Source organism: Arvicola amphibius, chromosome 11 (genome assembly GCF_903992535.2).
Source record: "Arvicola amphibius chromosome 11, mArvAmp1.2, whole genome shotgun sequence".
NCBI lineage: Eukaryota > Metazoa > Chordata > Mammalia > Rodentia > Cricetidae > Arvicola > Arvicola amphibius.
In genome coordinates, this window is record NC_052057.2 from 94,990,654 (window position 1) to 95,005,232 (window position 14,579).

Here is a 14,579-nt window from a genome sequence, read left to right on the forward strand (position 1 = left end):
CTTATTGCCAAGTAATACTTTATATTCTATGAATATGCCCCATTTTCTTTATTGTTCAGTTGATGGACATTTGGATTGTTTCTTCTTTGGGCAATTCTAAATAATGCTGCTAAATAATGAACATCTGTGCATGTCTTGTGACAATTCCATGAATATACTGCTTCTTATTCAGATTGTGTAGTCGGCTCCTCCACAAAGATGTTTCCCAAAAGATGCTATTCAAGAGTTTTGCTAATGACCCCCACATGGCAGTTTACAGAGGTTGAAGGGGAGCTGTCTTTCACTCCCTGAAGTCATGTTAGACAGGGTTATACCTTCCTGTACCCTGTCTTGACATTAGAAATACGGGCCTGCCGGGACTCAGTGGCCTGGCTGTGGCAGGGGCACCCCAGGGCAAGCGTTGTTTTTCTAGTTCAGTGTCCTCTTCTTGCTCTTCCTTTGAGCGACCTGCCAGCTGGCTCCCAGGGACACTCACCTTAGCTGTGCTTGCAGTATCTCTTGGCCTGTCGAGCATTCTCCCACACAGCTGTTTCTACATGGTTGGTTCTGAAAGGTCCAGTTTTAGGTTCCAAAGCTGCTACTCTTTCTTCATGTACTAAAGAATCCAAATTCCATCCCTAAGATGAAGAGGAAGTTCCCAGTTGAGGACAGGATTGAGGTGATGTCTTAGAAGAAAACTGGATGGATCATCCGTTCTCATGGGAACCTCTATCAGACTATCAGTTACTGTCTCATTGAGCATTAATACTGGGCACCTACTATGTGTTGGGCATTGTGTTAATGGATTGCTTTCATTATTGCCAAAACTTACACTTCCTTGAAATTGGATGTCATTATTTTATTGGGTTAAGATGCAGTCATGAAGACAGTGCCGAGCAGACCAAGGACTGGCTCCAGCTCTGCCGGCAAGGACCGCGCTTTTAGCAGCACTTCCTGTCCCTGTCCTTCACAGAGAGAAAGGGCTTCATAGGGACTTTGATTTTGTGGAGTTTTGTTGTTGTTTGAGACAGGGTTTCTATGTGTAACAGTCCTGGCTGTCCTGGAACTCTCTCTGTAGACCAGGCTGGCCTCAAACTCAGAGATCCTCCTGCCTCTGTCTCCCGAGTGTTGAGATTAAAGGCATGTGCCACCACTGCCCAGCAACATTTTTTAATCTCAGGGTGCCATATAAATATAATTGTTTTCCACATGATGTAAAATGGTTGAACAGAACTGTTTTAAAAGAAGGGAAGGGACCTCTGGTCTCCAAATCCATTTTTGGGGTTGCTAGGAGGCCAGTCAACACGATATCCACAGGACCTCCAGACCACAGGCTCTGCAGAAGCAGGAACTGTGTCTGTTGTTGCTCAACTTTATGTCCTGGGCACCTAGAAAATACTTGGCTCATGGTTGCTGCTCAAAATTATTTGTTGAACGAACAAATATGGTTTCCTGGGCTTGAAGCCCAGTCCTGCTTCTCATCTGCTATGTGACCTGGACAAGTGCCAAACCCAAACTTTCTCTGGACCTCTGTGGTCCTCTTGGACAGAAATAGCAGACAAGAGATCTGGTCGCCTCTGATGTTCTGGTCCCTCTGACGTCCATTAAAGTGGCGTGGCCAGGTGTTGGACAATTATGTCTGACCTGCCCAAGGTGAGGCAGGTGAGCTGGGACCCCTGGCATGAAAGTAGGAGACAAAACCCCTGAAGCAGTAATGGGTAAGTGTGGGCTGCTTTAGGTGGCATGCAGAGGATATTTAAATACGTCTTTAAGGCTGGGTGTGATGGCACGTACCTTTAATCCCAGCACTTGGGAGGCAGAACTAAGCGGCACTCTGAGTTTGAAGCCTGCCTGGCCCACAGAGAGTCCCAGGCCACTGTGGGCTGTGTAGTCAGACCCAATCTCAAAATAAAATAAAATAAAATAAAATAATTTAAAAATGAGTCTTTGATGAGAACTTACAAAAAAAACCCACAAAAATAAGGATTGGGGATTATAGTCCCTGTAGCAGAGGTGGAGTGCTAACTTAGAGCAGTGGTTCTCAATCTGTGGGTCACGGCCCCTTTGGGGGCAAAGAACCCTTTCACAGGGGTTTCCTAAGACCATAGGAAAACATAGATACTTACATTACAATTCATGGCAGTAGCAAAATTACAGTTATGAGGTAACAATGAAAATAATTTTATGGTGGGGGTCACTGCAACATGAGGAACTGTATTAAAGGGTCACAGCATTGGGAAGGTTGTGAACCACTGCTCTAGAGAATTAAGGCAGACCACATTCTGATGCCAGCCCTTTGTGGGATCCTCTCTTTTCAGGAAGGCACGTATAAACTTATTGGCTTTGTGAACCAACTGGCAGTTCACTTCAGTCAGGTGGGGAACCTGATCCCCAAAGACTCCGATGAAGGACGGCGACAGCACTACCGAGAGGAGCTGGTGGCAGGTAGGACACGGGCCAGCCTAAGGCTGCAGCCCCAAGCCTGGATCTCTGAGGAGCTGGTCTCTCCAGGCTTCTATTTTCATAGTGTCCAACTGCAAGCTGTCCCGGACAGGCCTGGGAGCTAACCCAGGTCATGGAGAGCCCAGGGGACAAGCAGGACCTGGCAGGCAGGACTAAGCTGGCTTGGACCCTGAATTGATCAGCAGTATCTGGTCAAGGTTCACAGGAGTCGGCCAAGGTGGTGACTTCAGAAACAGAGATCCTTGAAGAGGATGAGGAACCCAAAGAAGCAGAGACAGAAGCTGGGAGTCAAACAGACGTGCCTGCTGCAACGGAGGTGCGATGACATTACTCTTTGTCCCCACCATTCCAGGGCAGCCTTGGATGGAGGCTTTAGGGGTGACTCAAGGAAGAACGGGTGACAGAGGCTGCATGTGCCAGTGCTTCTGGTGGCATCCTCTGACCCGCCCCTATCCTGCTGGGCCAGGGCATCCTTCCCCTTATTCCTGATCGTCCACTGTTTCCCTCCCACAACTAAACCCTGGCCTCCTGATCTTTATTTCCAGACCACTGAAAAAGTGACAGAAGAGGAACTGATGGCTCCTGTGCAACCCAAGGAACGAAAACTCACTAACCAGTTTAACTTCAGTGAGAGAGCGTCCCAGACCTTCAACAACCCCCTCCGGGTAGATTCCCCACCCCTTCCTTTACAGACCTTCAACAACCCCCTCTGGGTAGATCCCACACCCCTTCCTTTACAGACCTTCAACAACCCCCTCCGGGTAGATCCTCCCCATCCCTTCCTTTACAGACCTTCAACAATCCCCCCCCCAAGGTAGATTCCCCCACCACACCCCTTTTCTTTGAAGTTCTGTGCTATACAATGGCAAGGCAGACATATGCCTAAGACCAGTACTTGCAGGCCTGAGCCTGGAGAGGCGCGACAGGACAGACCACAGCTTCCCTCTCCAAGGAAAACTGGAATATGTGTTCAAGTCCCTGTAGTCATCCCAAGGAAGGCCAGAGCCCTTGGACTCCACTGAGAGGCTGCAACTTGGGCTAGATTGGGAAGATGGAGTAGAAATCAGGACCACAGTGTGCCAGGGGGATGGGGAGTCTTTAAACAATATAATGGAGGTTGATGGTCTCTGTGGTAGATCAGCTAGAACATTCCCTGACCATGAAGGGTCCTGAGAACCAGGCTGAGAGCCTGACAGGGTTTTAGGTGAGGGATGCTCACCGAGTGTTCTACTATGAACATGGTGCATCTATGATGGAGGCAGGGTCTCCAGGGTCAGTCAGTCTTGGGCAGCACCTCATCACCCTGTGTGGTCCTTAGATTGATGTTGGATAGTTGGGTTATACATAATGGGGAGTGAGCAACTTACATGCTGGATGCAGAGAGCCCAGTTTGGGGGAGAAGCCTTCTCATGTAAGGGACATTAGCCCTGGTGCCTGTGGGAGGCTAGCCTCTGTGCATTGTGTCTGGAGGCTGGTGACAGGCTGGCCTCTTGTAAGTCTGTCCATCTCCAACCTGGGCCTCTTCTTGATTAGAAACTGGCGTAATTGATCTTCACCACCCTTGTCCTCCAGCTTAGGCTACTGAAGGAGACCAGAATGGAAAAACAGATGTGGGATTTGAATAATTCAGTCTTTCACCAGGCTCTTCTTAGCTTTTCCAGTTCTGTCCCACCCCTTCCTCAGCTCCAACCAAAATGCTTCTCCTAAAGCTGTCTGTTGGGTTAAGTGGGAGGGAGGTGAGACCATCTGTGGGTCTCCTGTTGTCGCTGTTCTCTAGGATCGAGAATGTCAGATGGAGCCGCCACCAAGAACAAACTTTTCAGCCACAGCCAATCAGGTAAGACCCTGGGTCAGCCTGAAAGCTGTCTCCATCTGCCCTCCCATGCGTCCTGGAGCATCCAGCAGCACAGGAGACTGGCATGTCTTCCAGTCTGCCTTAATTATCCATCCATCTCCCTGCATGTCGTCCTGAGCTATCAGTCCCCAGCACTGGGCACATCACATTAGGTTCCCCATAGTGAGTGCTGAACCTGCTTCGTGCCGCCATGCTGGAGGCATGGATGGCTTCTGGAGCCTTCCCCAGGACATGGTAGAATGCTTGTTCCCATGGACTCTGTAGCCTGTGGCACCCTGTGACTGACTGTAAAGTGCCAGCATTCTGACTGCCCTTTGTAATCTTGCGGACCCTTCTCCTTCCCATTAAGCCCTCCTGGCTGTGGTGCTGACTTGAACAGGTGCTAGGATCAGGCCCAAGTTCTGCTCTTCCTACTGTGGGATCCTGGACATAGTATGCTTCATATTTCTTAATCCTTCTGTTTCTTTCTTTGTCAACAAAGGATGACCAGCCGCCACGCGGAGGTGTTGGCAGGCTCTGAATGAGATAACAAACACTGAAGTGCAGCACAGAGAGGCCTCCTGGCCTACGGGAGAATTTTTAAATATAAGGTGTGCCTATCTGGCCTCCAGGTGGCAGTGACTGCCCAGTCTGGGAAGCACTCCCTGTGAGCTACTGCATTTGCCCAGCCCCAGATTCTTGCTGCTGCTTCTGCTACGACTGCTACAGCCCTTGGGTTTTCCTTTCTCCAGCTCTGGTTGGCAGAACGCCTATTAATTATTATTCTTTCTAATCTTGAGATATGGGCAGTGAAGTAGATGGTCAGCTGGAGCCAATATGTTTTTCCACTACCGCAGAGGCAGACATTTTTCCCATTAACTCTCTGTGTGTGTGTGTATGTATGTGTGTGCATGTTTGTGTGTGTGTGTGTTGTGTGCATGTATGTGTGTGTGTGTTCCATGCATGGAAGTCAGAGGGTAGCTTTCAGAAGTCAGTTTTCCTTCCAACATATGGGTCCCAGGGATTGAACTCGGGTCATCAGGCTTGCTGCAAAGGGCCTTTTAGTCTCTGAGCTATCTCACCAATTGAGGAAGATCTCTTAAAAATATTTCTTAATTCACTTTTAGATATCTCCAACAAATTATTAGTTACCTAATGGTTGCACATTTTTCTCTTCCTGTTGTGGGTTGAAACCTAGAACTGAGCTTAAGATACGAACCCTGTGCTTCAGGGTGGCTAAGCCCAGCCCAGAGGAACCCTGAAAACTCCTTTCTTCCTGTTCTAGAGCGGATGACTGGTAGGGAAGATGGACTTTGAACATGTAATTCAATGACTGGAGGGTGCCAACTTGAGAGGTTAACACAGCTGACTCCTGCAGGCTGAAGAGCTGGCCCACTGAAAGCCATGCCCTGTGGTGACTCTTCTGTCTTGCTCTTGCCTAGTGGGAAATCTATGATGCCTATGTAGATGAGCTTGAGAAACAAGAAAAGACCAAAGAGAAGGAGAAGACAAAGACTCCAGTGGCTAAGAAGACAGAGAAGATGGCCATGAGGAAACTGACATCTATGGAGTCCCAGGTTTGGTGGGGGTGTCTACAGCTGGGTCACGGAATGTCTGAGTGGGGCCTTGGGCTGTAGGTAAATAAAAGCTTGCTACATAGAAGGTGTTCACAGACACTCAAGGGAGAAGGCTGATATTGAGGTGCAGGTAATTTCTTACCTCAGGAGAAGACATAAGGACAGCTAGAACTGCCTCTAGCATTCCCCATCTTCCCCCCTGATTAATATTCTTGAAAGTCAGAAGGGTTTGAGAGTCACTGGCCTAGTACGGAGTTTCTTGAAAAGTCTGTATTATCTGTATCACAGGAAAGTCACCAAGTTGTGGTAGGAGTGGAAATCTAAGGATAATATGTCTTCACTGAGTTTAGGGTGAGTTAAGGTCTTCTGCCTTCAGTCTTTGATTTAATTACATCTGATAGTTACAGTGAGTGACATGGTCATTTTAGTTGTCAACGTGACATGATCTAGAATCACCTGGAAAGAGTCTCAAGGGGGCTGTGTAGATCAGATTGGCCTGTGGGCATGTCTGTGGGGGCTGTCTTGTTTACATTAATGGGTAAGGAAAGACCCAACCCACTGAAGGCGGCGCTATTCCCTAGGTTTGGGTGCTGGACTGTGTAGCATGGAGAATGTGAGCTAAGTATTAGGCATCTCTTTCCCTGACTGTGATGCCTCAAGTTCTTGCTGCCTTGAATTTCCAGCTATGATGTACTGTAATCTGGAATTTTGAACTAAAATAAACCATTTCCTCCTAAGTTGCTCTTGTCAGGGTATTTTTTTTTATCACAGCTACAGATGTGAAACTAGGTCAGTGAGTCTTCAAAGGTTATCTTAGGCACCATCATCATCAGGCCTTGAGTTGGGTTGACCATAAGGAGCCAAGTGGGAGTTTTAGAAAGACCATGGTTGGGGACTTAGAAGGGTGCAGCCTGCAGGAGTTTAGGGATCACCATAGTGTAAAGGGATGCAAACATGGGGCGATGGCATGGGGGAGATGACCACAGGAGATGCTGGGGACCTCATTTATTCCCGAAGAGAGAGAGAAATCTAGGTCCGGAGAAGGAGTCCCAGAGTGAAGATTCTATGGGTGTGACCTGCTTTGGAAGAGGGTCACAAGAAGCTAGGGGCTGGTTTCAGCACTTTGGAGAGCGCCCAGGGCACTCACAGGGAAGTGGCTCTGCTCCTCTCCAACCACACTAAAACGCAGCTCAGTTAAGAAAGTTGTTTTCTTTACCCGAGTTGTGCCCATGTCCTCTTAGTTCTGTTCCATGACCCTGATGTCACACTTGAAGGGAGGTTTGAGGGTCCCCTGCTATGACTTAATAGAGACTTTCATTTCCTTTGAATAGCTTATCAAACACTGAGTGGTCATGGCCATGCTGGGAACACAGTCTCTGTGGGATAGAGCCCCTGCCTCGAGGGCTATGTCAGGATCCTTGGCTCCCTCACACCATTCCTCAAGGCACCAGAGGAGGCTCTGGTCTGGGTTAGGCTCAATGTGAAGATCCTTGAGAGTTTGGGCTATTGGCTCTGCTGGAACCCATAATGGCAGAAACCCCAACTAGAATTATCAAGACCCAGAAACCAGAAGAAAACTCTGTGGCTGAGACTGAAAACTGATGTGGGAACTAAGTCTGCCAAAGCTGATGTCAACACTTCCTGTCACTCTGGTTCATCCAGTTTGCTGACATGGGAAACAGGGATACAGGCAGATTCTGATATGTAGTTGCTTTGTTTTTTACTCCTTTTACTCTTTGCTCTTTGAGGGGCCCGCCATCCAGCTCCCAAATAATCACATGGAGACGCATTCTTTCTTATAAATGCCCGGCCTTAGCTTGGCTTATTTCCAGCCAGCTTTTCTTAACTTAAATTATCCTGTTTACCTTTCTCCTCTGGGCTTTTACCTTTCTCTATTTCTGTGTATCTTTTCTTTTCTTCTTATTCCTTGTCTGGCTGGGTCGCTGGCTCCTGGCATCTTCCTCTCCTTCTTTTCTCCTTTTCTCACTCTCCCTCTTCTCATTCTTTACTCATTCTCTCTGCCTGACCTGTCCCTCTCCTGCCTCAGCTGCCATTCAGCTCTTTATTAGACCAATCAGGTGTTTTAGACAGGCAAAGTAACCCAGCTTCACAGAGTTAAACAAATGCAACATAAAAGAATACAACACATCTTTGCATCATTAAGCAAATGTTCCACAACATAAATGAATGTAACACACTTAGATGAATAGATGAATATTCTCTCACACTGATTCACTTGGCCAAGAAACCTTGGTGAGGTAGGACACTGTAGGGATAATGTACGCCATTCCTGGGTGAGTACCTCGGCAAGTACCCTTTCCCCGAAGGAACTGAGTTCTAGCCGGGAATGCCAGGTGCTGAGCCCGGCTGTCTGTAAGAATGAGTGAGGATGGCAGCACCTTCCCTTTTGCCTAGACCTAGAGCTGGAGCAGAGAAACACAATTTCCTCAAAGACCTCTGTCTATTTAGGTTGGTAAAAGGCTCAGGTGTGGGCAGGGAGAAAAGAGAGTAAGTTCATGATATCCTACAAGAAGGTCCCAGGTAATGGACTGCAGGTCTCAGGTTCATTAGTGACTTGGCTGAATACACAAAAATGAATGCAAGCTTGTGTGGTCTGGAAGATTTGGCAGGCATAGGGGAATGGGATCAGAAGCCACCAGGTCAGTCAGAACCCACAAAGAGTTGTGGCTGTTCCGGTAGGATGGCATCTGGAGCAGTGGAGGTGACACCCACTGTACTCTCCTCTGGGCACATCTAGGGTCCAGCCTAGGTCTCCCAGACAAGGATACTGTAGTTAGAGAGAGAAGGGACAAGAACATGGCCTCCGAAGCCCACAGACTCGCGATTTGAGTCTGGCTTTGATAATATTAGCTGGAGCTTTAAGAAGCCTCAGTTTCCCAACGTGTAAAGCCATCTTAAATGACATCACACTTTGCAAGATTGTTGAACGAGCCGCAATAATGTGTACACAGAGGGCTAGCAGCGTTGCCACTGTTGGTAATAGCCACACCGAGGCTCATAGAGCTTGGACGAGATCACTTTAGGAAGCGTCGACGTGGGGAGCTGAGGCACTGCAGTGTAGCATCAGAGGGGTTGCCTTCAGGTCTGCAGTTCCTCGTAGCCCCTGAAGAGAGTTCAGATGGTAGGCAGCAGAGCCAGGAAAGCTAATGTCAGTTAACTGGCTATTTGTCCACAGCAAGCATTGCCGCACACAGGGAGAGTCAAGCTGACCCAGAAGCTCTGAAAGGAGAGCTTGTGCTTTAGGTCACGAAGTGGAAGGGGGTATCTGGGAACAGGTGAACTCTGAGCGCTATACTTACAGACTCCAACGCCGGCCCTCCTTGCCCAGTTTTCTGAGATAAATAGAGTCAGTCTGAAGAGTGGTGAAGGGCCCTCCAAGAGCCATTTCCCAGACGGCAGTGTGTGAGCCTCCACCACTCAACTGTGTTTCCTCCGCCTGCGCTGCTACCAGGAACCGCGTTAAATCCATGTTACATTGTTGTGTTTACCCCCCACATGGTCTCTGAGGGAGAGGCCGCCCATTGGTCCTCATTTTGTCCGGGGGCTCTGCGACCCAGAGAATCAAAGTAACTTGCTCAGGGTTGCGTCCAACTAGGAAAGAAATACGCCTGTGTGATCTAGAACCTCCTCTCTTCTTAAGGTTCTTAACTAGATTTTATTTATTTAGTTTGTGGAAAGAGTGTCTCACACGAGCCACAGCATGTGTGGAAGACAGAAGTAAATTTGTGGGAGTCGCCGGGCGGTGGTGGCGCACGCCTTTAATCCCAGCACTCGGGAGGCAGAGGCAGGCGGATCTCTGTGAGTTCAAGGCCAGCCTGGTCTACAAGAGCTAGCTCCAGGACAGGCTCCAAAGCTACAGAGAAACCCTGTCTCGAAAAACCAAAAAAAAAAAAAAAAAAAAAAAAAAAATTTGTGGGAGTCATTGCTCTTCCACCATGTGAGTCCCGGGGATGAATGCAGAGCTTCAGACTCTACCCACTGAGCAATCTTGCCGCCCCCACAACCTAGTCTCTTAATCCCAGCCAGCATGGCCTCCCGCAGCAGTGCTGGTCTCCAGGATTCGTACATCCAACCTGTAGCCACTGTCTGTCTGGATACACACTTAGCTTGTTCCCTTCTGCCACTTAGCCCAAGCTCTTTGTTCTTTTCTTTTTTAAAAGACTTTATTTTTGGTATTTTTAATTATGTGTATGTAGGGGAAGAGGGTTCTATGCACGGGGGGGGGGGGAGGGGAGGGTGATGTCCTTGGCGTTTAGAGGCACAGATTCCCCTGGAGCTGGAGTTAGAGGCTGTTGTGAGCTCCCCAGAATGTGTGCTGGGAATGGAATTCTAGTCTCCTGCAAGAGCAGTGAGTGCTCCTAACTGCTGAACCCATCTCTACCCCTCCTTGTTTGTGCTTTTCTCGCCTGCCCCAAACTTCGTGCATCTCTGTTAACTTGCCAAGCAGTTTACTTTCTGTGTTTCTGGAAGCTGCTTCTTGGTTCAGAGGGAGTCGTTTCCCAGGGCAGAACTCGCTGCTTTGTCTGTGGTCTGGGAAGGGCCCTGGCCTTGGCAGGCGCAGTTCTGCCTTGCATTCCACCTGAAGCTTATTTCCCCGTTTGGGCCTCTGTGACTCCCTCACCCTGAGACTAAAGAAGTAAGGCGTTCGGGCCGACCCTCCCTTAGGCCTTTCATGGGAATCTGTCTTCCATGATCTGAGAAAGCCTCTCTGCCCCACCGAAGCCTCTAACAGGTCCTTGAGTGCTCTGCCCTCCAGTGCCTTCCTGGGCTCTGTTCCATGCCTTTTCAAAAACAAACCGGATGGGAGAGTAAGAGGCAGCTTTATCCAGGGACTAGATGTGTGCACTCAGACCCAGCACACCCGTGAGGAAAGGGCTCCCAGAATGTGGCGGTTGTGGGAAACAGGGCTGTGAGCCATCTCTGAGCCCTTTAGGATAGGTAACCACAGGGGTCTATTGCCCAACCAATTGCAAACCTGGGCTTTGGTTCAGGGCACATGGCATGGGCTTGCCAGGCACTAGCTGATGAGGACTTGTGACTTCTGTGTCCCACAGAGTGATGATATCACCAAAGTGTCTCAAGCTGCTAAGATTGTGGAGCGAATGGTCAACCAAAACACATATGATGATGTTGCTCAAGGTAAGACTTAAAGGGATGTTAGTTTTTATTATTTTTATTCATTTTCAGTTGTGTATGCGTGTGTGCGCGCGCGCACCTGTGTCTGTGTGCATATGCTCATGCCTGTGTGTCTGAATGTACACTCTGAAGAGGGCATGGATCTCCCAGAACTGGTGCTGCTGATACTTGCGAGCTGCCTTATGGGTACTGGGAATCAAAATCCAGGTCCTCTGCAGGTGCTCTTAGCTGCTGAGCCAACTTGCCAGTCTCAGAAATAGTATCTAAAACCCTTCACAAAAGACTAGCGTTTGAGTGTTCCATGCTAAGTCTTACAGCGAAGGGGAAAATAAAGCAGCCAAACGCAAGCCACCACCTCCCTTCTTCCCCTGGATGTAGCTGAAGGGACAAGACTTGTGCAAGTCCGCCATGAACAATGGCATAAATAACAGCGGGTGCAGCGATGAGACCTGACATGCAGCAAGCTGAGCTGTAGAAAAGTGATCGAATGCCATCCTCCCGACAGTCCTGGGGAGCAGGCAGAGCAGAAAGGCACTCTGACTTCACATACGAGCAGCAAAGGACAAAGCTGCCTGACGAGTGGCAAAGAGAACCCAAATTTAGGTCTTGACCTTGTGTCCCAGTCCCCACTCAGTGGGCTTGGAGATGCTAACACAAGAACTCAGGGGAGAAGGATTTCTCTGGGGGCCCCTGAAGAAGAGAAAAATGGGCAGGTAGTGGTGGCACACACCTTTAATCCCAGCACTTGGGAGGCAGAGGCAGGTGGATTTCTGAGTTTGAGGCCAGCCCGGTCTACAAAGTGAGTTCTAGGACAGCCAGAACTACACAGAGAAACCCATTTTCTGGGTGGGGGGAGGAGAATAAGAAGAGAAAAATAAATATGGGATGCATGGAAAAGTTCAAGGAGGGCTCCAGGGTGCAGTGGACTAAGTGCCAGGAGATAAGCAGGGTCTGTGTAAGCGGGTGTGGAAGGGAGGGTGTTCGCATCAGAGGATGGCATGAGCAGTGGCTGGCAGTGAGAGTGGGTAGGAGCTGACCCTGGGGACAAGGGGCAGTAGGCTCAAGGACCCAAACAGTAGCTGTAGGGAAATGGTGGGAATTCAGGCTGAAGAGGCAGTTGGGGCCTTCTCTATAGACAGTTGAGAGATACGGACACCCCAGGCAGAGCAATGCCCAATGAGACTGGAGCTGGATAAGGAAGCGACCGGGCAGAATTCAGGGACCAAAGTGAAGGTGTGGAGTGGAACAGGCTTCGCCATGCCTGGTCAAATGGTAGAAGAGGGGACGGGACAAAGGGAGAGGTGAAATCGTGGAAAACAAGCACCAAAGCTCACTGCGAAGGGCCTGTGTGCCAGGAACTGTGCTGTACAATGTGGGCAAAGCATTTTACGTTTTCCAAACAGCTATCCTGGGATGTGAATAGCATTATTATCCCCATTTTATGGATGAGAAATCCAAGCTAATCTGTTACTTCTTGACCAAAATCACAACTAGTGGGAGCCATGAGTAGCTGAGCCAGCACTCCAAACACAAGCCCCTTGGTAGATCTGTTGACTGACCCACATCATCACTGGCTACGGAGCCGCCAAGCTGGAGGAGGTGTTTCACAGGGACACACTCAATAGATCCACCCTAGCAATTAATTAGTGACGAGGTGAAGATAGAAATTGATTCAGAAATGCTCCAATCCTAGGGGCCTGGGAAATTCTGGTGTCTCTGAGAGTGCCAAGGAAATGGACTCCTTCCCGTGGTATGAACAGCACATTCCCAAGTGGCTTGTATTTCCCTAAGAGGTTGTGCGCTTATGTGAAGCAGCTGCCTCCCCAGAGTTGGCAACGCCATGTTGCTGGCTAGTCTCCTCTGCTGACAGCCTCGGGCCCTTCTTGGTGACTTGATGCTCATTGCTCACCCGTGGGACACAGAACTGAGGCTGCCAAGACCGGCAGCCTAAACAAGCCCCCTCGTTATCGTTCAGGCTGGAAAACGACCTTGAGTGCTTTTCAAAGCTGTCAGTGTACACAGCAGCTGTGAATGAACCTGTCACTCACACAGCGTGGCTTCCTGAGACCCAGCCTCAGCAAGTGGCCCACCACAGGGCTGCAAGCCTGATTAATATCCTTGGAGAAATTGGCCTTGTGAACCGCTTTCATTTGTAAGAGCGCAGTCACATAAAAATGCATTGAACTTTGATTTTTTTTAATTGCGCAGTGTTTTCCCTTTGGGAAAGTGTAATCATGAAGGAGAAATAAAAATAAAGAAGTGTTACCAATTAATCCCACTCTGAAATGAGGAATTTTCAAAGCTCCCCCAAGCTCAGGGATCTTGATGTGATCAAGGCTCACACCTTTCTGACTGGCCACTTAAATCTTTTGTTGTTGTTGTTGTAGTTGTTCCAAGACAGTTTTGAGGTTTAAATGTAATCCTACAACACCCTCAAGGTATGCGGCATTGTGGGAGGGTCTAGGCAATGCCTGGGCATGTGTCTGACTGTGCAGAATCAGGGTGCTCCTTCTAATTGGCTGTTCCACTTGAGAGAAGGCAGAACCATTTCCCACCTGACTTTGGGCCCTGCTGTGTGGCTGTCCCTGCACCATGCACTGGGGACACATGGATGGATATAACAACATAGGTCCTGCTCTCCAGGAGCTGCGCAGCACGGAGGGCAGGCCGAAAGACTGACAGATGTCTCAGGAGAGGTGAGGCAGGACTGGGATAGATAGATTAACTCTACTAGAAAGACCAGGTATGCAGGTATAGTGGCTCATGCCTGAACTTGCAGCATTCAGGTGGTTGAGACAGGAGGATGGCCATGAGTTCCAGGCCAGCCTGAACTACATAGTGAAAAAAAATGTAGTGGCACATACCTGTAGCACTAGCTACATAGAAGACTGAGGCTGGAGGATCACTTGAGCCCAGACGTTGCAATCCAGGTTGGGTAATATAGTGATAACAGGTTACAGACCCCCTAGCTGCCATGCACAGATACTTTCTCTCTCCCCAACCCCCCCCCCCAAATTAGGCCACACTCCTCTGCCGCTCTCTTGACAGAGTTGATAGGCGACACATGCTGTGGCCTTGCAACTGAGACCCCACTTAAAAAAAAAAAAAAAGGAAAAAAAACGAAGACCCTGTAGAAAAGGAGGATAAAGAGTCAGAGAAAGCGCAAGTAGGAGTCATCCAGGTAGGGAAACACATGAGGCAACACGGGAAAACACAAGAATAACTGGTCGGAAAGGATGTGGAGGTGGTGGCCAGGGGCCTTGATCTGACCGGAGAACCTTGTTCAAGGAGAGCCATGAGAAGCGTCAGCGATGTGTGGAGAGTAGCACGGTGGAGCGAGAGTTTGCTCTTGCTCTGCTGGCCCTGAAGAGCATGGACTGAATGAGGGAGGAGGAAGGAGACCAACTTGAAGAATACAATAGCCAGGTGATGGGTTTAGCGATCTCAACCTAGGCGGTAGCTAGGGGTTAAAAAATGGATTTAAAAAGACAGGAGGAAAATATAAGAAAGGGTAGAAAGAGATCAGCCAAGGAATCCCTACTTTTTAGCTTAGGTAAACGGAAAGGTGA

At 48.9% G+C, this 14,579-nt stretch overlaps 1 protein-coding gene across 1 annotated transcript in view; it reads left to right on the forward strand.

Moving 5' to 3' along the window:
• The window catches only part of Dnai1 (dynein axonemal intermediate chain 1), a 44,234-nt gene that overhangs the window by 5,503 nt on the left and 24,152 nt on the right, over positions 1-14,579 (forward strand). The window contains exons 6-11 of the mRNA XM_042055953.1: positions 2,298-2,424; positions 2,628-2,758; positions 2,988-3,107; positions 4,220-4,279; positions 5,719-5,853; positions 10,929-11,013. Coding sequence (XP_041911887.1) covers positions 2,298-2,424; positions 2,628-2,758; positions 2,988-3,107; positions 4,220-4,279; positions 5,719-5,853; positions 10,929-11,013 — 658 coding nt within the window. The remainder of the gene's footprint in view (positions 1-2,297; positions 2,425-2,627; positions 2,759-2,987; positions 3,108-4,219; positions 4,280-5,718; positions 5,854-10,928; positions 11,014-14,579) is intronic.